The sequence below is a fragment of the Panthera pardus genome, unplaced genomic scaffold (assembly GCF_024362965.1).
Source record: "Panthera pardus isolate Hobbes unplaced genomic scaffold, ASM2436296v1 HiC_scaffold_3, whole genome shotgun sequence".
Taxonomy (NCBI): domain Eukaryota; kingdom Metazoa; phylum Chordata; class Mammalia; order Carnivora; family Felidae; genus Panthera; species Panthera pardus.
This window is the reverse complement of record NW_026526876.1, coordinates 27732063-27755084: the sequence shown is the minus strand read 5'-3', so window position 1 is coordinate 27755084 and position 23022 is coordinate 27732063. Positions and strand designations below refer to the sequence as shown.

The following is a 23022-nucleotide window of genomic DNA, read 5'->3' as shown; positions in this document are numbered from 1 at the left end:
AGGTACTGGGACCGTTTCAGTGGTCGCAGTGACCAATGGGCACCACTGGCCTTCACGGACCAGGGGTGCTGAATTCCCTGCAGCGGGAGGGACAGTGTCTCACAAAGCAGATTTCTTGCTCCACATGTCAACAGCACCCCAGTTATGCAACACCCATTCTTAACCCTCAGAGCCCAAGTTTCCTCATTCGTGTAAGACAGAAGTAATCGTAATAATCCATTCTTCACTTCGGGACCGTCATAAGCGTGGAAGGGAATCCAGTATCTGCGCGTTTGGTGAGAAATCTGGGAGCACAGTTTACCCTCAGGAAGGTGGGGAGTAGCACTGATAACTGGCTCTCCAAAGTGGATAATTTTGAAATATTAGCTTATGTTTTTCATCCAGTATTTTGCCTCTTTTCCTCCACTATTCAAGGCTCAGGGGAAGGGTGGGTCAGGGCACTGCGCGAGATCTCCTGTCCTTGGAGCCAGACAGAGCCCTAGGCACGGTTTGCAGAAACTTACAGTGAGAAGGAGCCCCACCCCCACCTCACGGAGGGAGGTCAGCACCCTGGTGGGGGGCTCAGGACCCTGCAGGGATGCTGAGCCCCTCTCCCCACGCAAAGAGAACAGCAAGGTGGGAAGGGGCCTCAGGAAGACTGCTGAGGGATGTCAGGGTGGCCTGTGATGCCACATAACCTCAGGACCCAGGAAAAGGGGGTGCAGGAATCTTGTAAAGGAGTGTTTACTAGTTTGAACACATACAGCCCTGGGAATCAGAAATCAAGTTGTAGAAAACAAAATTATATATGAAATTATATTTCACCCACCAGGACTGTGGACTCATCTCACTACATCATATTACTCATTGTCACAGGTCCATAGGGACCCTGGGCTCTCTGAGGTCAGGGTTCAGAGGCAAGGTCTTTAGGGGGGTATCTCTGAGGAGAGGGAGGGGTCACACCAAGTGTCCCTCAGGCACCTCTGGGCCTTTGGCGGGGGTGAGGGGGGTGGCGCACAGAGAAGCGAAGGGTCCAGAGAGGAGGGACTGGGGCCACTGGGTCCCAATACCATTTCCTGGGCACCGTCACGGGTGGGGAGAGGGAGCGTGGTGCTGTTAGGGGTGGAGGGCCACGGCCCATGACCTTACCTGGCCTCTTGGACTCCAGCTAAGAGGTGGGAGTTGTAACCTTAAAAATAAAACTGCCAGGTATTTTACCAGCAAAAGACAGGTTGATTCCGGAATGGCAGAAAATTGCAATGCCAAACAAGCAAGGAGGGCAAAACCGCGGGCATGTCCACAAAGGAGAGGACGCGCTCCTTTACAGAGGAAAGGGGGACTTTGGGAAGGCTGTTGTAAACAAAAGTCCATTGGTGTGAAGTGGGAGCTGGAAGTATGGTGGCTTCTCATTGGCCGAGCTGTGACTGTCTCTCATTGGCTGGGCTGTTGCCAGGGCAGGAGGAAAGCTTTTCTTCTCAGCTTCAGGGATAGTAAATTGGTGTCCACCTGCAAGGTCATCTCTGTTGGGTCTACATTGATGATGAGTGGTGCAGCCTGAGCGCTTCCTCTGCTGAACCTCACGACTCCATTTTAGTGAGGTTCCCCTTTCTTAATTTTCAGAGTCCAAGCCTCCTTTTGGAGGGGGGCAAGAAAGAGCTGGACTGGGCCAGAGGGGGAATTGGGGCCCTCTCCCCACCCTGAGGCTCCCCGAGCCTTCCTCATTCGGCTTCAATCCCCACCAGCCCTTCTTGTCCTTGCAGCCCTCAGACCCTGTCAGTGTCCACATGCGGAGGTGCGGAAGGAAGAAGCTCGCACATGAGAGGCACCAGGGGGAGGTTTATTATAAGAACTGTACAAAGGAGCCTGCCTGCCAGCCTGGCTTGGGCCTGTTCCCACCCAGAGTGGGAATGGATGTGGACGTGTGGGGGAGGGGGCCACGGGCAGGGGAGGCTCTGCAATCTGGATGCAGTCCAATGGCAAGTATCCCGTCCAACGGATGCTGAGGCTCTTGGGGCTACCCTAGTTTGGGGCCTGAGGAGGGAAGGGGCATGGGCAGGGTGCTGGTCAGGGAGGAGGCTGCCCTCTGTAGGATGCACCTTCTGCAGGAAGAGACAGAACTTGTGCAGGAAGATGGAAGGAGTGGGGCCTCCTTCCACAGAGGACACAGGCAAGAGACAGGGAGCAGGGCTGGGACAAATGGGTGTGATAAAGAGACTAGGAGGAAGGGAGAGCGGGTAGCAAGGAGGCCAGCGAGCAGGGCAGACAGAAAGGAAGGCTCCAGCCACAGGAACGCACGAGCGTGTATGCGCGCGAGCGCGCGCGCGCACACACACACACACACACACACACACACACACATTGTTTTGGAGGTTTTGCTGCTTCCTGAGTTTTAATCAAACTGTTCACAAGAAACAAGAAGAAAGAGAAGAGGAACTTAAGGTCAACAGGGACTCAACGTGCAAACCTGCCCACACACGTTCACATTTATCCACATATAGCACAGGCACACCACACCAACAGGCCTGCACAGGAGACAGACAGACAGACACACACACACACACACACACACACACCAGTCAGACTACAGGGGCACGCTGACATGGTACACACTTGCAGAGACAGGACGTAGCACTTCACGTACTTGAATGCACACACACAGCTGTACACATAGGTGTGAGGCAGACACAAGGCACACACACAAGTGAATAAATCCAATGACACCTGTGCAGGTGTCTCCCTGCCTCCTCTGAGCTCCGGGAGCCAGCAGAGGCCTGGCTGGTTCTGCCATGCCCGGATCAGTGGTGCCAACAAAAATGGAAGTTGGAAGGTTGGGCCTGAGCCAGGAGAGCTGTGCATGTCCCAGTGTTGAAATCTCTAACACGGGAGCAACGACAACACTCTTAGGATCACTTTGAGGATGGGGAAGAAGAGGATGAGGAGGAAGGAAAAGAGAGATGTGGTGGGGGATGAGGGCATCTCAGGGCTTGGTGAGGCTACAAAGAGCCCTGTGGCACTAATGGAGGAGTGAAGAAGGGAGGGAGGAAACAGAAATCTACCTCCGGAGCTCCAGGGTCCCTGCCCCGCCCCAGGTCTGGGTGTTCAGGCCAAGAAAGCCTCCAGTGCAGTGATGCAGCTGACAACACCCAACCTATCCCAGCCATCCGTGCTTCCTAGAAAAAGACAATTCTCAAGTGGAACCCTCTGTCCGCTCTTCCCCTAGGGGCCAGCCAGGGGAGCCAGGGGCCTGCACAATGGACAAAGCAGGAAATGGTTTCGGGGGCCACAACCCCAGCCAGATGCATTAGGATCCAGGGGCCAATCAGACTTGGGGAGACATTTCTGGACCAGTGACGTTTCCCTTCTCCAGGGAATCCATGAGCTGGCAGGATGAAGCTATGTCCCAGCTGGGGGGCGGGCTGGTAGGCCCCTGGGGTCAGGTGTCCACTCTCACTGAGGTTAAGACATCTTTATCCAGGGAGTGCCTGGCTGGCTCAGTCAGTGGAGCCTGCGACTCTTGATCTCGGAGTTGTGAGTTCGAGCCCCACGTGAGGTGTGGAGATTACTTAAAAATAAAATCTTTAAAATATATCTTTATCCAGGAGGGGTCTGGGGGGGGTGCTGAGCCACTTCCTGAGGAGAGGCCTATAGCCCTTAAGACTCTGGTGGCAGGAGGGCAGCTAACCCATCCATCGTAGGCTGGCTCCTCCCCAACGTGGGGGGCAGAGATTCTGGTGTTCTGACCTCCCCCCAAGAGGAGAGGCAGCAGGGCCCATGAGGAGGTGAGGACAACTTGAAATGAGAAATCATGGAAGCTGGGGCCTCGGGCCCAGTGTGGAGCCTCTGAGCGCAATTCCCATTTTCCATGGCCTGGGTGTCAGCCCCAGCGTGACCAAATCCTGTCCCCAACAGAGAGCCGATCAGTCGCAGACTCAAAGCCCTGCTCCCTCAGTGAGCAGGCACCATGAGGGAGCTTTGGGGCTGTGCCAGGCTCAGCTGGCCACCTCGTTACTGCCTAGACGAGAGATTCCTTGACCCCCGGGCGCACTGTCTGCCCTGGGGATGGGGAAGGAGGGAGGGCAGCGTCTGAGGGGCTGATGGGTATGAGTCCTATGGAAGGTCCAGAGTCCCCTGATGAGCCCTTTTCCTCACCTGTGCTCTGCACACTGCTGTTCCCATTCTCGTGGCCATACATCTTGCTCATGGTGTTGGCGATCAGGCCCTCCTTCTCAGGACCCCCATCCCCACTGCCATCCTGGCTGTGGCGGTACATGTAGGATGCCTGCTTCACAGTGCGCTGGAGCAGGTGCCGGCGGTAGGCCCTCTGGATCTTGATGGCACACACCTCCTCATGCTTCCTCTTGAGGGTGGTGGTGATGGGCTCATAGGAGACTTTGGAGGGGTTGGCTGCCATGAACTTCTCCTCCATGGTCTCCTTGAGGGCGTCCATTTCCCCAGAGTCACCTAGGACTTCCTTGGTGAGGGCAAAGAGGATGTCCAGGCAGTGGATCTTGTCCCCTGGCACCATGGGCAGGTCCAGCGTGATGAGCTTGATCTTGTTGGGCTTGGCGATTCTCAGTGGCTCCTGCAGGGTGTCCACAAAGTCAGAGAGGCGGCTGTAGGCAATGAACTGCGTGGCGTCAGGGTCAAACTTCTCCCACGTTTCGTAGAACATCTCAAAGTCGTCCTCGCCAAGGGGCTCGCTGCTCTCCTCGGTGGCCACGTTGAAGTTCTCCAGGATGATGGCAATGTACATGTTGACCACGATGAGGAAGGAGATGATGATGTAGCTGCAGAAGAAGCAGATGCCGATGGAGGGGTTGCCACAGTCGCCCCTGACACTGGTGCCTGGGTTTTCGAGTGTAGGGTCACAGTCAGGGGGCCCGCTGTTGAGGATGGGGTTGAGGAGCCCATCCCAGCCAGCCGACGTGGTGATCTCGAAGAGGCAGATGATGCTGTTGCCAAAGGTCTCAAAGTTGAACATGTCGTCGATGCCCGACTCCTTCTTGACATAGGCAAAGTTGGACATGCCGAAGATGGAGTAGATAAACATGACCAGGAAGAGGAGGAGGCCGATGTTGAAGAGGGCAGGCAGGGACATCATGAGGGCAAAGAGCAGAGTCCGGATGCCCTTGGCCCCGCGGATCAGCCGCAGGACACGCCCGATCCGCGCCAGGCGGATCACTCGGAACAGTGTGGGTGACACGAAGTATTTCTGGATCAGATCGGAGAGCGCGAGTCCTGCAGGGAGGAAGTGGTGAGGACCACTGCCCTTGGGTAGGAGGCTGGGTCAGGGAGTAGGGGGCATGCAGGGCTCAAGGGGGCCTAGCCTGGTGTGCTCTTCCCCATAAGGGAAAGGTAGAAGCATGGTCCGAATGGCATGACCCATTAGGCCGGGCTCTTCCAGGGCCCTGGGGCCAGGGGCCACATCTCTGCCCTGACACAGCTAGATGGGGGTGGGATATGCCCAAGGTGATGGGGTGAGGGTACGGCTGACTCCCAAGGCTATTTGCAGATGCCACAGATGAGACAGAGGGAGGACAGCTCTGTGTGTGACTCTGGGCATGACATTTAACTTGTTTGTGACTCAGTTTCCTCATCTGTAAAGCAGACGCGGCAACAGTACCTGCCTCCCAGGATAGCACAGTGTCAGGTGCGTAATAACTGATCAATAAATGGTAGCTAGTTGCTATCATAATTACACACACGTCTCCGCACTTCCCCTGTGTGTATGGATAGTGGCACCATCTTATGTCTTCCGCTCAGCACATGGGCACCTGAGTGTGCATCTACCGGTCAGGTAAATGTTTCTAGCTGTGCATTCACGTGTGCGCAGGTGACGGACTGCCCGTGAGCCCACCCTGGGTGCCTTTGTGAATGCCAGGTGCATGGGCACACGTGTGGGTGTAAGTGTGCGTGTGAGCTTTCCAGGTGCACGAGCAGGTGCACGAGAACGGGAGCACCCGGTCCTCCTGGATGACTCAGCCCGGCCTGGCCCCGCTCACCCACAATGGACAGGATGACAACCACAAAGTCGAAGATGTTCCAGCCGACGGTGAAATAGTACTGGCGCAGGGCGAGCATCTTGAGCACACACTCCCCGGTGAAGATGATGATGAAGACCATGTTGATGTTGTACAGGATGTCCACTTTGAGCTGGCTCTGGTCGTCTGTCTCCACCATCATGGTGACCATGTTGAGGCAGATGAGGATCATGATCGTAATGTCGAACACCTGCTTAGTCACGCAGTCGTACACCATGCCCTGGATCTTGTTCTGCAGCATGGGTAGGAGTGCAGGGGTGCACGTGGGTGGATGTGGGGGGGCAGTGGTAAGGACCCACACAGGATGTGGACAGGAGGGAGACACAAGATGACACAACAGCATGACAGAGAGACAGACAGAGAGAGAGAGAGAGAGAAGAGGTGTGTCAGGGCTTGTGGCAGAGTCGGCCAGGGCAGTGGGGGAGGGGGGGCGGGATCCCTCAGAGCAGATCATCCTGTGGGGTCTGTGGGTATCTTCCTCACTCTAGGACCGTTCCTCCCATAAAGGTCCCCCAGCAACCTCTCATCCTTCTCCCAAAGTCACTGCTCACTCAGGAGGGTCCTCTTCCTTCCACTTCTAGGGGCCCTTGCCCCTGAGGCCACCAGCTGGAGGGGTGGGCGGACACTGGGGGGCTGTGGAGGGCCAAGTGAGGGGTAAAGCAGTGACTGGGGTTTATCAGGCAGCTGCCGCTCCTGCACGCGGTGCCTCTGTGCAGTTATAAAGAGGCCCCATTCCTCCTGGCTGGTGACCCCAGCTTCCCTGCAGGTGGACCCGGCCTCACACCAGCGACACAGCCTGGTGGGCAGAGTGCAGCCTGCATTTTGCCCTCATTGGTTCATAGAGGCTTCCAGAGGAGGGGCTCAGAGGGCTGGTACCTGGGGCCGGGGAATTGGCTTCTGAGGCTTCTTGGAGCCAAGCTTCTTCATGGCATTATAGTATTTCTTCTGTTCCTCCGTCATGAAGATGTCTTTCCCTCCAAAGTATAATGAGATGGGGCCTGTAAGGTTGGAGGTCCCTCTTCTCTGCCTCCAGGACCTCCCTACCTCGGGCACCACCCTTAAAGCAACCCCCATGCCAGGAGGGGGACCTGGAGGGGCCAGAGATGGGGGCTGAGGGAAGAAGTGAAGGGGGACTGAGGGGTCTGGAGAAGGGAGGGAGGGAGGGGAGGGAGGTGACAGACATAGGGGAGAGGATCAGCACTGCCCCATAGCTTGTTTTGGGCCAGATGCTCTCCATCAGTATCGTGTTGGGTCCTCTGAATGGCCTAGTCAGGCAGGTAGCATCAACCTCATTTTTAAATAAGGTTCTTAGAGGTCAAATCACTACCTTCAAAGTCGCTGGGTAGGATGTGAACCCAGGCTTGCTGCCCCAATCACGCAGCCAGCCACAGCACAGCAGGTGCTGAGGTGGCATGAGTGAGTATATGAAGGGACGGGTGAGCAGAGGGAGGGAGGACAGAGCCCCGGGATGGCTGGGCTGGATACTCATCTTCTTCTTCTGCTGGTTGAAGTTGTCGATGATGACGCCAATAAAGAGGTTGAGGGTGAAGAAGGACCCGAAGATGATAAAGATGACAAAATAGAGGTACATGTAGATGTTCACCTCATACTGTGGCTGTTCCTCCTTCTGCAGAGTCCACAGGACAGGACGGGATGGAATGGGGAGGTCTGGGGGGACATGCTGGCTGCCCCTTGCTTCCCATCTCACTGTGGGCAGGAAGGGCCTGGGGCCCAGGGGTGGACCCTTCCACCCACCCCCCCAGGCTGCTGAGTTTGGGGGCTCCTGAGGAGGCGGCACGGGGGTGGGGATGGGCAGAATGTGCCTTTGTGCGTGTCTGGTCTGAGTCCTCTTCCCTGGCTGGCTCACCAGCCGTATCTCAGGGAGCCCCACTCACCTCCCGGGAGTCCACAGCTGCATACATGATGTCCATCCAGCCCTTGAAGGTGGCCTGTGAGAGTGTGGTTGGGCGTGAGGGGAGGGGCTGCTTCCTGTTTCCACCATCCATAAGTCTCCCTCCTCACCCCTGCCTGGTCCTCCCCAGAGCCCCAAGGGGCAGGCATCAAATAGAGACCAGAGTGGTCTAGATAGTACGTCAGGGTCCCATAGCACCAGAAGCAAGGTGGGCGGCCTCCTAACAAGGAGCAGTGGGCTTAGGGACAATGACAGTCTAGGAGGACCTCCATGCCAGTTTCGTGCAAGGGCAGCAGGTTACACTCACCACCTGCAGGAGGGAGAGGTAGCCTAGACCCACATTGTCATAGTTGACCTTGACGTTGAGCCAGCGGACCTGGCCCGTGTGCATCAGGCTTTCACACTCAGACTTGTTGTTGACCTCAGAGATGTCAAACCTCTCAGAGGTGGTGGTATTGATGCAGTAGTAGAACTTGCCGGCAAACAGGTTGACGCCCATGATGCTGAAGATGAGCCAGAAGATGAGGCAGACAAGCAGCACGTTCATGATGGAGGGGATGGCTCCCAAGAGGGCATTCACCACCACCTGGGGGGCCGGGGGAAGGGGTCATTGCCAGGTCTTTACCCAATCCCCTTTAGGACAGGGCCCTCCACCTACACTAACAAGGGGACCAGACAGGGCTGGGCATTGTTATTCAGGGACAGCTTCCTGGAGGAGGGTTGATCTGGGCCAGGCCAGGGGGAGAAGTCTGCTGGGCTGTATGTTGGGGGTGGGGGTGGGTGATGGGGAACTGAAGAGTAGGGTTGGGGGTGCTGCTGGCCTAGTGGTTGAAGAGGGCTCTCTGCTTGGCTGGAGCCATCAGCCCAGAGTCAGGGCACTAGGCTTCTCTGGAAGCAGCCTGGCCACGGGTCACTAGGCAGGAGACAAACACTCCTTCCTCAGCCCCCATAGGAAACTCAGCCCCCGTGACCCGGCCCCCTGCTCATCTGCTCATAGCATCAGAGACACAGACACAGAAAAGAAGCCACTGGGGTCTTCAAAGCAGAAGGAACCTGAGACTGGAGCCCTGTGGCCAGGGCTGGCCACACAGGCCAACCTCACTATGTCAGGCCGGGCTAAATCTGAGAGCTGTCCTTTTTCAAGGAGAGGCTCTTTAGGACCTCCAGATAGAGTAGGTGGCACAAACCTGGTGATGCCTGGGGTAGCTCTATTCTTGGCTGCATGGCCATGGGGAGGCCATTTCCCCTTGGTGGGAAAGGATCCCTGGTTTTGGTGGGGTGGGGGTGGGGGTTGGGGAGGTGTCCAGCATTGGCCAGCCCCTAGCATGAACAGGAGGGAGTCACCTGGGCTGAGTGCACTGCTGGCCTACAACCAGCTGCTTCACAGAAGTTTGTCCCTCTGAGTGGGTTTTATTCCCAACAGACCTCTCTTGGCTGGGGAAATCCCATTTGTCTTGGCCAAACCCTGTATTTACTGTCACTTCTATTCTCAAGGGCCTGAGGGAAGGACGGGCAGGCACAAGCACCTGCCGGCTCATCCAGGTCTCAGAGCCCTGGCAGGCCCCAGTCTGAGGCTCAGAGGGACACCTATACACCCCAGACCTGCTTTCCTTCTTCTTCTCTCGGGCCTCGGTGCCCTCATGGCCCCTCCTGGGAGCTGATGCAGTCTCTGCTGCCTCCCAGTGATGGCAGAGATAAGCTACGGAGGGGCACTTGGGTGGTGTGGGATGTCTGGGGGCCCTCAAGTCTGGCCTTCAGCAGAGCCCAGAGCTCAAGGCCTCTCCTTCCCCAGTGGTGGCTGGAGTATAGACCTGCGCCCCCTTCACCTTGCCCTGCACTGGCTGCTCCCCCGATCCCGAGCTCTACTCAGAGTCCCCCTCAGTACCCACCCTCATGCCCTCAAATCGGGACAGCGCCCTCAGGGGACGCAGGGCTCGCAGTGTCCTCAGGGATTTGATGGGTCCCAGCTCCGAGTAGCCCAGCCAGTTGGCCACCAGGCTGATGATGGAGACCTGCAAAGGGAGGGTGGGGTGATCAGGAGGTGCAGGGCCTCCGAGTCAGGGCTCCCTAAGGTGCTTGGCCACAGGAATGCTTCTGGATCTGGCCGCGGGGCGGGGGGGTGGGGGGCACACTCACATCCACAATGAGGAAGTCAAGCCAGCACCAGGCATTGGTGAAGTACACCTTGAAGCCGTAGGCCACCCACTTGAGCAGCATTTCCAGGATGAAGATGTAGGTGAAAACCTTGTCGGCATACTCCAAGATGGTGCGGATGGTCCGCCGCTGCTCGATGTAAATGTCCTCGAAGGCCTGGGGGCCAGCACAGCCAGGGGTGGCCGGGGCGGGAGGCTGGGGCAACAGCCACGCCCCCCCCCCCCAAACCTGCCCTATGCTGCTGCCTCCCAGCAGCACTGGGGGCCAGGCCAGGGGCAGGCTGCTGGCTTCTCGCAGACTCCCCGGGCCCACCGTGGGGGCAAGTGAGCTCTCCCACGGGGAGGAGCCCTTCAGCTCCCCTTCCCCAGGGGCAACACTCAGTCATCTGCTCGGAGGGACTTCACAGTGCCACATCTTCAACCCTGGCCCCCTCCCCCCACCTCAACCTTCCCAGGGCCGTCCCGCCTCTGTGCTGGTTGGCACCTGTTGCTGGGGGTGCACTGGAGCTGGACCCCATCTGTCGCTATAAGAAAATTCACACATTCTACCTCATATCCTGCAACCACAGGTAGGTCATTTTAGGATTCTCTGGGGGCCCAGACTGCCCAGGTCTCGTCCCTCCCACAGTGTGGAAAGGAGGGAGCCCTGGGAGGTCCTCTGCCCATGCCCGTCCCCAGGGCCGTGCCTACCAAGGCCCCGCTGCTGAGCAGGATCATGAAGACAATGAAGGTCTCGAACCAGTTATGCTCGACGATCTTGAAGCAGGCCCTGCGGAGGGTCCACCACATCTTCCCGCGGCCCTGGGAGATGTCCACGTAGAGGAAAGGGCAGCGTTGCACACAGGCTGGGGGAGGGAAGGGGGCAAGGGCGCCATGTCACAGGACTGGGGGCGGCCTCTGGACGCACAATCAGCGTGTTCCCACCACCTTCCCAGGTGCAGCCGTCCTCATCTTCTCCGCCTCTCCCAAGCAGCCTTCAGGCTGCCCAGCCCAGCCCCAGTGTTTCTGCAGGGCTATCTCCTGAAGGGCTGGGCTGGGCAGGCCTCTCCCCGGATGAGGCCAAGGAGGAGACTGGTCTTAAAGCAGCCATTCCCAGGCACTTGCTTTGGGCTGGGTCACACTCAGAGCCCTGCGGGGATTCTGCAAGGCAGTCCTCAGGGGCTGCGTGTACTGGAGGTTCAGGGGATCAGGGGCTGGGAGGCATCCCAGGCTCTGACACCCCTCCCTGGGGTTGTATTCCCTCTGGGGTGTGTCAGAACAGGCGGCATCAGGTTGGGGGGTGGGGAAGGCTCTGCATGGTTTCTGTGATGCACAGGATCCTGAGATGTCCTCAAGGGCACAATTGGCTGTGGCCAGGCCAGGGCTGTTGTCCACCACCACCCCCCCGCCCCAGGCCCCTGGCATGGCCTGTCCCTTCCAGGGGCTGCCGGGCTGGGGGAGGCACCAGGTGAGGTGGGGGGTGCATGCACACAGGCTTGTCCTCACCCTCTGTGAAGCACTCCTCAGGCTGCTCCCCTTCGGGGTTCTCTTCAGCCTGCTCCTCGGGGTCTTCCTCGGGGGGCTTATAGTCGGCGGTGCTGCAGACGGAGGAGTTCCCATCGAGGGGCTGCGGTGGCTGCTGCAGGGGCCACAGGGTCACATGACCCCTGGGTCCTCCCACCAGGTGCGCGGAGGAGGTCAGGATGGGAGACCAGGAGGCAGAGGAGAAAGAGGGGGTGGAGCAGACCTACTCATTCATTCATCATTCTTTCATTCATTCATCCACTCAACCCTGGATTATAGAGTCAGCACTGCGGCCCTTGCAGAAGAACCACAGTGACCATGGCACTTAGATGTGGATCAGGGCAGGGCTGAGGCCTGGGAAGGGATGGTGAGGGCACAAGGAGGCAGGGGAGGGCCTCAGGTAAGGGAGGAGGCTGGAGACAAGCAGGCTGGGGGGTGGCTGAGCCAGGCTGGGGGTCCTAGGAGGCACAGGGTGGGATAGTAGAGGAATGAGAGGCCTGAAGGGACTTTTGAGGGAGCAAGAAAGGGGCCAGGATGGCACTGGGGCTGCCACAGCCTGCAGGTATGAAGATCTAAGCCTTCCCATTCCCAGGGTCTGTTGGGCTGAGGAATCCAGAAAGAAAGGAAAACTCTCCTCAGCTAAAGCTCCAGCCTGGGGCCAAAGGAACCTGGGGGTGGGAGTGGGGGGTGGGGAGGCTGGTGCTCTGGCCTGGCCGGGGCTCTGCCACATCCTGCTGGCACTGTCCCAGGCCAGGCTCCTAGCCCTAGGCTCCCTCATCAAGGGGACCCCTTCATGGCTGGAGGTGAGGCCTCTGAAGGCCCCTGCAGGCAGTTTGGGGGGCAGTTCTGGATCCAGAATGGTGACCAGAAAATTACAGAGGTCCTTGTGCCCAGTTGACAGAAAGAGAAACTGAGGCAGACATTAGTTCACGCACTGAGTCATCTGTCCTGCCTGTGTGTCCCAGCTGCCACAATCCCCCTTGGAGCCATGCTTGCCCCTCTCAGAGTCCCCAGAGCCTTGGCCCTCCAAGCTCTCCAGCACTCCCCCACCCCCGCTCCTCATACCGAGGTTGGTGCCACATTTCCCTGGGTATTTATAGCTTGGCAGGCATACGGCCCCCTGGTAAGACAGCATGCCACATATTTAGGGGGAATAAGGAGTCAAGAGCTTTTAGGGCAAAGTTCTTTCAGGCTCCAGTACCCAGCCAGGCCCAAGGCCAATAGGGTGGGGGTGGGCAGGGGGCTCTGCCCTAGCTGATCTGCTAGCCCTTCCCCTGCCAGGCGAGGGGAAGCCTGGGGGCTCAGAACCAGCTCCCCGGGGAGGTCCAGGCAAGGCCCTAGCCTCAGCCTGAGCTGCTGGGGCATGACTACCAGTCCCTCTGTCACCCCTGCAGGGGAGGGGCAGGAGGAAGGGGCATCTCCTGGGTGGGTGGGTCAAGGCTCCTGCTGAGGCTGTGCCCAGCCCTCTGCTCTCCTTATACCCAACCTGATTGGCCCCCAACCCCTTCCACCCCTCAGACCGCAGACCCAGCACTTTGGCCCACACTGGGAGATTGGGACTAGCCCCAGTGGGGACTAAACAGAAACACATGATAATGGCAAGGACTTCAAGCCCAGAGGGGGATTGAGAGAGGCCTCAGGGGTCCCAATCCTGGAGCTAAGGTGTCACAGGTAAGAACATCCTGTCCAAGAGCACCACCTGCTGGTGAGATGGGGCCCAGGTGGCATTGCAGAGCGAAGGGACACTAGGGAAGGCCCATCAGAATCACTGTATTGACAGCAGTAACAGCAGTCACCAGGCACAGAGAGCATACCATGTGCTTTATACACAGCATCTCACCAAATGCTCACCGAGGTAGGTGCCATTACCCTCATTTTACAGATGGAGAAAGTGAGGCTCAGAGAAGAGTTGGGACTTGTCCAAGGTCACACAAAGTTTGAAGCCATATCTATCTCACCCCTGACCCCGTCAAGCCAGGCCCCGTGATGGGCTTACCTTGCCATCCTCAGGCTCTGAGAAAGTGTCAGTGTCCTCCTCCGTGGGCATCTCCAGGTCGGACTCCTCGGAGGCAATGGGCACGTGAATGGTCAGGTAGGGGTTGTTGATGAAGTTGAGGTGATCCAGCTCAATGCTGGGGGGAGAGCCGTCCACCAGGCCCACGTGGCTCAGGATGTGATTGTCCTTCTTCAGGTCCTTGTCATCCTGCTCGGGCGGCGGCTCCTTCTTCTCATCCTCTGAGGCACTCTCCCCAGCCTCCTCTGCCTCCCCGGCCTCCTCGGGCCCCCCGAGGCTGAGCATGATTTCCTTGGGGCTCAGGATCTTGCCGCGCAGCAGCCCCAGGAGAAAGGCTTTGGCAAAGCCGATGCCCCACTTGATGCGCCCAATGGCGATCTGCAGGTTGTTCATCTCACCGTCCTCATCTGAGGCTGCCAGGCTGTCGGCGCTGAAGGAGCTCAGCAGCAGCGCCAAGAAGAGGTTCAGGACCTGGGGGGCAGAGGTTGGAGGAAGCTCAGCTCAACCCCTGGGCCCGTGAGGGTGCCGCCTTCGGCCAGCCTGAGGGGCCTCAGGCCTCCAGATCAGAACGGCCACATGCTGGGCGTTTGAAAGAATATTACCTAATGGGATTCTCACAGCTGCTTGGGGAAGTGAGGAGTGTTACTATCGCCCCGCTTTGTAGATAAGGGAACTGAGGCCTAGGCGCACGATAGGATTCCGTAAGACCATGGCAGAGGCAGGATTTGGGGAGGCCCACTGGGTGACAGGGACTCTTTCCATGATCCTGTCTTCTAACTCCACTGCTGGGGAATGCAGAACAAAGAACAGAGCTCATGTCTCTGAGTTTCCAGGACTTATTGAGACCCTGAATCTGTTGAGCCTTCTTTTTTCTGTCTGGTTTATTTATTTATTTATTTTTAATGTTTATTTACTTTTGAGAGACAGAGAGTCAGAGAGACAGAGTGGGGGTGGGGGAGGGGCAGAGAATCCGAAGCAGGTTCCAGGCTCCCAGCTGTCAGCACAGAGCCCAGCACGGGGCTTGAACCTGTGAACCGCGAGATCATGACCTGAGCCGAAGTCAGACGCTTAACTGCCTGAGCCACCCAGGCGCTCCTTTTTCCTGTCTGTTAATAGAGGCTGTGCTCCCTGGTGTTCATATCCCTGTATGCTATTGCTCTGGGAAGGGCATTTGACCTACTGTTATTCACCCCCTTCTCTTTCTTTGGGATTCCCTGCTCCATCTAATTTCCTTCCCATATTCCTATTGAAGGCCTTAAGAGGTGACTGGTCTACCCCTCTGGTCTCTAGCTTTATTTTTCAGGGACAGGCATGTGCTGAGTCTCTCCCACTGCGGTGTCGTGGCTCTCCAACCTAGTAGAGACAGACATTCGATCAGTGCCATGAATACAATGCAGTGGGTTTTCATGGCAGTAGAGATGGGGCTGCACAGGCTTTGAAACCATTCTGCTTGGGGTAAAACCCCAGTTTACTAGCTATGTGTCCTGAAGCAAATCATATCACTGCTCTGTACCTCGGTTTCCTCATCTGTATGATGGGGATGATTCCAGTGCCCACTTCCCAGCATTGTTGTCAGGATTAAAAGATCAATAGAGCACACAGTAGGCACTCAAAACTTGTTGGCTGTTATGCGTGCAATGACAGAAGGTACAAGGTACACAGAAGACTATGGTTAACTCTGAGGCCAGCTCAGCATATTATTAATAATGAGACTGAGTCCCAGAGTGGTGGAGTGACTTGCCCTACGACACACAACACAACCAGGACTAGACCCAGGCTTCCAGTCATTGCACATCTTTAGAGGACATCATTCGTTTAGGCTACAGTGTGAATGGTAACCTCAGAAGTTGCACAGTATGGTGGCCCTACCATCCACCACTCTATCCCCCCGCCCCCAGGGAATGAGGAGGAAGGTGAAGTTCTGCTGGGGTGGCAGGGCTGGGTCGTACTGGGGGCCTTGGGTCAGGGCTTGGTGTGTGAGTGGACACGAAAGAGTAGGGGAGCCTGTACATGTCCACCTGCCACCCTTGACCAATTTCGCCATGCGTCTCTCACTGCCTGGCTTTCACCGGGTCCTCCAAGGTCTTTTTATCATTGCCTTAAAATCATGTTAGGATAAGATCTTTAAAGTGCGTGTGTGTGTGTGTGTGTGTGTGTGTGTGTGTGTATACATGTATAACTCTCTTGGGGAGAACATGCGAGGGGGATTCCTCCCCATCTCTATACTCCTTAGAGAATTTTCTGCTTTTGCCCCCAACCAAAATTTATTGGTCTTTCTTTCCCTTTGTCGGGGGGAAGCATCCAGTTGCCAGAAACACATCTGAGATGGGAATTAGCTGCTCTCTGGGTCAGCAGGGTTTGCACACGGCTCCTTCCTGGGACAGAAATAGCTGCCTCGGGCAAGGCGTGGGGAGGAGGGCTGGAGGGAAGGGGGATGGACACCATGTTCCCCCCAGGGGCTCTGAGGGGCGGGTTACCTATGACCTCGGTCATTTCCTCTTCTTCACAGTAACCCAGAGGAAGTGCTCAAGTGCCATGATGCAGGGGACATGGGTCCCCACACTCTCTGGCAGGATGCCGCAGTGTCCTCTGGCAGACATCACCTCCCATGAGACTGGGGGTGGGGGGGCAGTGGGCGGGGACAGTGCCGCCTCCCTGGGCCGCTCCACTCCCTCTGAGCAGAGTGAGAGAGCCACAGAGCTGGGCTGGAAAAGGGTATCAGTGGCGTGTGTGCATGTGTGTGTGTGCACGTGTGTGCGTGTGTGTGTGGTGGGGGTGAGAGTGACATGCACACAAAGGCAGTGCAGTGGTTCCAGACTCTGGAGCCACACTGCTTGGGTTCAAATCCTGTGCAGGTTCCTAGCTTACCTCCCTGAGCCTTTGCTTCCCCATCTACAAGACAGAGATAAAACAGCATGTCCCCAGCGGGCGGTGGCGAGCATTTAGAGAGAAATACGCAGAAAGTGCTCAGAATGCTAGACAAATGTAAATAGAGGTCAGTCGTCACCGTTGTTATTGCTGGTATTGACACCGTCATTCTTACCACTGCTGCTATTACTGATGTTGTTGGCGTGACATAGGCCCAGGTTCCAGTCTGGGCTCAGTTTCACACTAGCTGTGTGGTTCCAGGCTGTGCCTCCTCAGAGCACAGCACCAACGTTACCTGCCTCCCAGGGTTGTGGAGAGCATTAGGGATAACGCATGTAAAGCCCTTTGTGCAGGGACCGGCACATGGTAGGAGCCTAATACTTGGGGGTGTGATGCCAACGGCGGGTACCTAAACCACCACTCCCTCTTCCCCCACAGGCCTGTAACGTTTGGACTCCCCTGGCCTTGTAGACCATGCGCTTTGGTGAGCACTCAGACCATCCTGTGAAATAGGTCATCACCATCATCGTCCCCATTTTCCAGATGAGAAAAACTGAGGCCAGAGAGAGTAAATAATTTGCTCAAGGTCTCCTAGTCAGTAAGTGGCAAAGCAGGGGCTTGGAATGTTTTTGAGTTTACACACTTTCAGACAGAAACCCACAGCAGACCCTTTTGGTCACCCTAGCCTCTTAAACTTACCTTCACAAACTTCTCAGACCCAGCTACCCCCTCCCCAATCCTGCCTCGAAGTTCTGATGGGGCATCTTCTGTCTCTCTGCAAGCCCTCGACAGCCAGCCTGGGTTCTCCTGCCTAGCTCTCCCTGGGGGCTCAGGACCTCGTCCCATGGTCTCTTCCCCAGTGGAGGTGACACCCCTCCCCATCGGTCTACCCCTGCCCCCAGACAGAGTTCAGCGATATCTGAGAAGCGCTGACCCAGCAGCCCAAGGATTCCTCAAGACTTTGCGGAACGTGGGGACGTGTGGCTTCCTACCCCGGTTGCCCAGGGCAGTGTCGGCAGCTGCAGGGGGCAGCCAGGCACTGCAGGGGGCAGCCAGGCACAGCAGTCCTGGCAGGAACACCACCCACCCCGACCAGGGGAGGAGTCGTGGGTGTCAGGACAAGGAGACACGCCTTCCCGGGCCCTACCACAGAAATGCTGGTCACGGCCCCACTCTTGTGCCTCGTGGCCTCCTGCAGCTCCTCCCCTGCGCCAGCCCCACAGGCCAAGCCCTGAGCCACAGAAAGTGGCAGGATGGAGGCAGTTTATGCCATCTCTGGATTCTCCCTGCTCCCGGGTGATTCCAGGAACGGAGAGGGGTGAGCCGGTGGGAGAAGGACAGGAGGCCCAGAAGTTCTGGTGCCAACCCTACGTGGCACCTTCCTGCACATTGTCACAGTCAAGCCTCTCAGCCTCCCCGTGAGGTGCCCACCATTTTTCTTCCATGTGAAGTCAGAGAAACCAGCTGACCAGAGAGCAGTAACTTATTCAAGGTCACACAGATGACAACGGAGCTGGGACTGGAGCGTGGGTCTGACTCCAGTTATCATGTTACTTTGTCCCAAACACTAAGTTTCAACAGTACTATTCACAGTGTGGTCTCTGCACCGGCAGCAGCCGCATTCGTTAGAAATGCAGATTCCCAGGCCCTGGCTCAGAGCTGCTGAATCACTCTGCGGGAGTGGGGCCAGGCATCTGGGTTTTAAGAAACTCCCAGGTGATCCTCAAGCAGGTCAAAATTAGAGAGCCACTGGGTTGGGGCGCCTGGGTGGCTTGTCGGTTAAGCGTCCAACTTCAGCTCAGGTCATGATCTCACGGTCCGTGAGTTCGAGCCCCGCGTCGGGCTCTGTGCTGACGGCTCAGAGCCTGGAGCCTGTTTCAGATTCTGTGTCTCCCTCTCTCTCTGACCCTCCCCTGTTCATGCTCTGTCTCTCTCTGTCTCAAAAATAAATAAAAACGTTAAAAAATAAATAAATAAATAAATAAATAAATAAATAAATAAATAAAAGATATTTAGAGAGCCACTGGGTTAAACCATATAAAATTGCCTTCTTGGGTGGGAGAGGTAGGACACAGGCAAGTATTAGGGATTTCATACAGTGTGACCACATGGGGAAAAAAAGTCCTTGAAGGACAGCCCGATTAAAGGAAATAAAGCGTGGGGGCTGTTAAGAGTCTGACTCTTGATTTTGGCTCAGGTCATGACCTCACAGTTAATGAGTTCGAGCCCCATGTCGGGCTCTGTGCTGCCAGCGCAGAGCCTGCTTGGGATTCTCTTTCCCACTTTCTCTGCCTTTCCCCTGCTTGCTCTCTCAAAAATAAATTTAAAAAAAATAAAGGAAAAGGATATGCGTGGGTTTCCCGGGTGGGGGTGGGGGAGCCACCCAGTGGGCGTAACTCACCACTAGGTTGCCGATGACCATGACCATGAGGAAGACGGTGAGGCACATGGCCTGGCCGGCCACCTCCATGCAGTCCCACATGGTCTCGATCCACTCCCCGCACAGGATGCGGAAGACGATGAGGAAGGAGTGGAAGAAGTCGTGCATGTGCCAGCGGGGCAGGCTACAGTCTGCGGCGATCTTGCACACACACTCCTTGTAGCTCTTGCCGAACAGCTGCATGCCCACGACGGCAAAGATGAACACGATGATGGCCAGCACCAGCGTCAGGTTGCCCAGCGCGCCCACTGAGTTGCCGATGATCTTGATGAGCATGTTCAGCGTTGGCCACGACTTGGCCAGCTTAAAGACACGCAGCTGCCGGGCAGGGGGAGGGCGGGGGACAATGAGGCCCAGGGACCCCCGGCCCAACCAAAGGGAGCTGCATCTTTAGGAGAAAGAACTCTCCCATGAGTGATCTGAGGCCTCAGTCTGCCTCTCTATTAAATGGGAATACTCCTATCCGATCACCTCATCCTCTTTATGTGTTCAAAAGAAAGAGTCCCTCATCTCTTAAAGATACAGACTGAAGTATTTACAAGTGACATTGTGTCAGGAGTTGCTTTCACCTACTTCCCCTCCCACCCCCCAGAAGTGGGGGACGGATGGAACATGAATGACAGAAGGTTAATGGCCATTGGAGTAGGTGACAGGTACACAGAGGTTCATTATACTCTATACGTTTGTGCATGAACGAAAGGCCCCATAATGAAGTTAAAAAAATACAGAAGCACTCCTATAGGGTGGTGGACAGGATACTAAATTGGACTCCCAATTCTACTACTGATGCTTCCTGAGTCCCAGGCTTCAGGTCTGCAATATGGTCCCTGCTCCACTGTCACCCAAGGTCACTAGGGGTCAGCTCCTGGGGCTGTCATTTCGGCCCCCGGCAGCCATCTGTGATAAGGGGGGTGCTCTCTTTCTCCCCATTTCTAGGAAGAGAGGTTCCTAGTGTTCTGAGAAGCACAAGTGGCTTCTTGGGGATCTCTCCTCTGACCCTCCTGGCACCCCCACCCCACCCCTCCTCAGCCTGGCCCCGGGGCCTCACGCACCAGCCGAAAGGAGCGGAGCACGGACAGTCCCTGCACGTTGGCCAGGCCCAGCTCCACCAGGCTGAGGGTGACGATGATACTGTCGAAGATGTTCCAGCCCTGCTGGAAGTACTCGTAGGGGTCCAGGGCGATGAGCTTCAGTACCATCTCTGCTGTGAAGATGCCTGTGAAAACCTGTGGGGTGGGGTGCCATCCGGGTCACAGAGCCTCAGGGAGCCCGGGGCCTTTGGAGTCTCCCCGTGACTTCCACCTCCTGGCAGAGCCCGCGGGGCCTGAGGGGGGCGGTCCAGAGCCCTGAGTGGGGGGGGGGGGGGCAGGCAGCGGAACCCACCGCCCACGTGTGTGTGGATGTGAGTGAAGAGTGCAATGGCCGGGCCACAGAGCAGAGACAGACCCGAACCCATGCACTTCTGGCCTTGTGACCATGGGCCAGTCACTTAACTTCTCGGGGCCAACCTCCACCACAGTACTTAGAACTCGTAGAGCACTCTGTGGTTCACATCATGACCTCACTGGTGTGCCGCTCCCTATGCAGTTGGGAGTGACTGTCACTTGTCCCAGAGATGAGAACAATGAGGGGTCAGAGAGAGAAACAGCAAGTGCTCGCTCCTGCCACCCATCCGGGAACGAGTCAGATCTCAAAGTCAGGTGTTGGGGTGCTTAGTTCAGTCTTCCTGTCTCTACACCCTACCCTCTCTACCCTGACTGGCAGGGGTCCCAGAACTCAGCAAATCTCAGTGGACTCAGAAGTCTATGGTAGGGGCCAAAAGGGGGTGAGGTCAGGGATCCATGGGAAGACCAGAGCTGCTCCCCACAAACCTGGCACAGGGGTGCACGGGCTGCCTAGCCTCTGAAAGCTCCCTGGGCATGGCCCCCTCCTGCCGGGCACCAGCTGCCCTGGTCCACAGCCTGCCTGTGCACATGCTGAGCCCCTCCCAGTAGCTGTCCCTGGCCGTGGCAGGTGCCCAGACGGCAGCAGAGTGTGGGCAGGGGGTGAGCAGGCAGCGGGCGAGGCCCATCACGCACACCCCAGCAGCTGCACGCCCAGAGCACGCCCTTGCCCCTCCAGCCCAGCCTGGCATGGCTGCCACAGGCATCTCCATGGGATAGAAGTGCCCGCCTCGCACAGGCTGGGAAGTCTAGGGTCTGATGCCCATGCCACCCACACAGTCCTCCTACTGCTGCTGGCCCCCAAATTTTATTCTCCCCGGGCTCCCCGCACCCTCGGGGTGGGGAGAACATCTTGCCCATCTGCCATCTGGAAAAATGTCTAAGGGAATTGGGAAGGGCGGGGCAGGGCTGGAGGATGAGGCGGCTTTTTCCCTTTGTCAGGCTCCACGGAGGCTGGAAACGAGGTGATAATGCTCCTAATGGGCAGGGATAAGCGGGCGGATCAGTGTGTGTCAACAATAGCGGGGCAGGAAAGGCCGGAGGGGAGCTGGCCTGACCGTGCTGGAGAAATGGTAGTGGGCAGGGGGTTAGGGTTGGGGTACTATGCCCCGGGGCCTCTTGGGCCTGGGTGCCCATGGCTATACGCCCCCACTTTCAGGTCTCTTGGTCCCTCTTAGGCCCACAACAACCTCTGAAAGTGGAGACCTGTCAACCATCCCCCCACCTCTGCCTCCAGGGCATGACCTAGACCCCAGATCCCCTGACTCTGGGTCTTAAAATGTCCAGCACTTCATCCCCACTCTCTCTGCCTGCAAATACCCTAAAACCCAAACTCCACGTCCCATGGATCACCCCATATATCTCCCTGTACATCAGCTCATGCCCCCCCTATGCTGGGAAAATGACCCTTGTATGCCCCCCAATAGTGCCACATATTTCCAAACAGCCCAGCTGGCCCCATAGGGCCCTGCGGCCCCTCTCCTGTCCTGCGTGGGAGAGATACCTCTCCCTCTCTCCTCCCTACCAGGTTGCCCACGGTGAGCACGTTGTCAAACTCTTCTGTCATGGGGTAATGCTCCATGGCCATGAAGAGGGTGTTGAGCACGATGCAGATGGTGATGCCCAGGTCCACAAAGGGGTCCATGACAATCAGGTGGATGATGTTCTTGAACTTCATCCATGGGGTGCAGCAGTTCCATATGAGCACTTTGTGGGCACACTTGTACCACCACGGTGGGCACTTCTGGTGGGCCTCTTCCAGCTCTGGGAACAGGGTAGAAACACACCTGATGAGGATCCCACCCATGTCCTCCTTCCCGGGCCTGTATCTTAGGTCCCACCTTCTAGGCCTGCCCCTTGAACTCCACCTCTCCAACCCATAGCCTTCAGCCAGGCCTACACCAAGCCCCTCTCTCAGCCAGTCACCCTCAAGACCTGCCCCTGCAGGCCCCGCCCACAGGGTCCAACCCCACAGGGTCCAGCCCTGCCCATTTGCTCTGACCCTGAAAACTCCACCCCTTTAGCCAGGCTTGTCTGAAGCCCCTTCTCTTTTTTTTTTTTTTTTTAACTTTTTTTTTTTTTAATTTATTTTTGAGACAGAGAGAGACATAGCATGAACGGGGGAGGGGCAGAGAGAGAGGGAGACACAGAATCGGAAGCAGGCTCCAGGCTCTGAGCCATCAGCCCAGAGCCCGACGCGGGGCTCGAACTCACGGACCGCGAGATCGTGACCTGAGCTGAAGTCGGACGCTTAACCGACTGAGCCACCCAGGCGCCCCATGAAGCCCCTTCTCTTAAGGCTCCACCTGCAGCTGCTCCTTCTCGGGGCACCCACCGCACAAAGCCTGCCCCTCAATGACTCTCACTCCCTGACGGAGGTCTGGAGCTGTGATCTCTGGCTGGGCGCGAGGGTCCCTAGGGAGAGGTGGGAGGCCACTGTAGAGGGCTGGGTCCCATTCCACCTGCTGCTGGCCAGGGCCACTCAGGAGCAGACCGAGGTTCCCCCTGAGGGCTCTCCCTCCCATTCCCAGTAAAGCTGACACCACCAGAGTGTCTCCAGCCAGTCTGTCCTTTCCCACCACAGTGGCTTTCTGGAATCACTGTCTATTCTTGCCACCTTAGCACTAGAACGCTGTTAGGCCCATGGATAAAGCTGCCCTTCCTCCTGGC

The 23022-nt window shown here is 57.0% G+C and overlaps 1 protein-coding gene across 2 annotated transcripts in view; it reads right to left on the bottom strand.

The window, feature by feature from the left end:
- Positions 1 to 1795: 1795 nt before the first annotated feature.
- Positions 1796 to 23022, bottom strand: part of SCN4A (sodium voltage-gated channel alpha subunit 4) — a 44891-nt gene continuing 23664 nt past the window's right edge. For both annotated transcript variants that reach the window (XM_053892685.1, XM_053892684.1), the window contains 14 exons: positions 21878 to 22116; positions 19963 to 20136; positions 18872 to 19228; positions 13585 to 14073; positions 11571 to 11703; positions 10776 to 10930; positions 10069 to 10242; positions 9822 to 9944; positions 8240 to 8518; positions 7916 to 7969; positions 7510 to 7647; positions 6897 to 7001; positions 5982 to 6252; positions 1796 to 5217 (listed from right to left, as the gene is read on the bottom strand). In XM_053892685.1, the coding sequence (XP_053748660.1) occupies positions 3992 to 5217; positions 5982 to 6252; positions 6897 to 7001; positions 7510 to 7647; positions 7916 to 7969; positions 8240 to 8518; positions 9822 to 9944; positions 10069 to 10242; positions 10776 to 10930; positions 11571 to 11703; positions 13585 to 14073; positions 18872 to 19228; positions 19963 to 20136; positions 21878 to 22116 (3917 nt within the window). In that variant the 3' untranslated portion in view covers positions 1796 to 3991. The remainder of the gene's footprint in view (positions 5218 to 5981; positions 6253 to 6896; positions 7002 to 7509; positions 7648 to 7915; positions 7970 to 8239; positions 8519 to 9821; positions 9945 to 10068; positions 10243 to 10775; positions 10931 to 11570; positions 11704 to 13584; positions 14074 to 18871; positions 19229 to 19962; positions 20137 to 21877; positions 22117 to 23022) is intronic.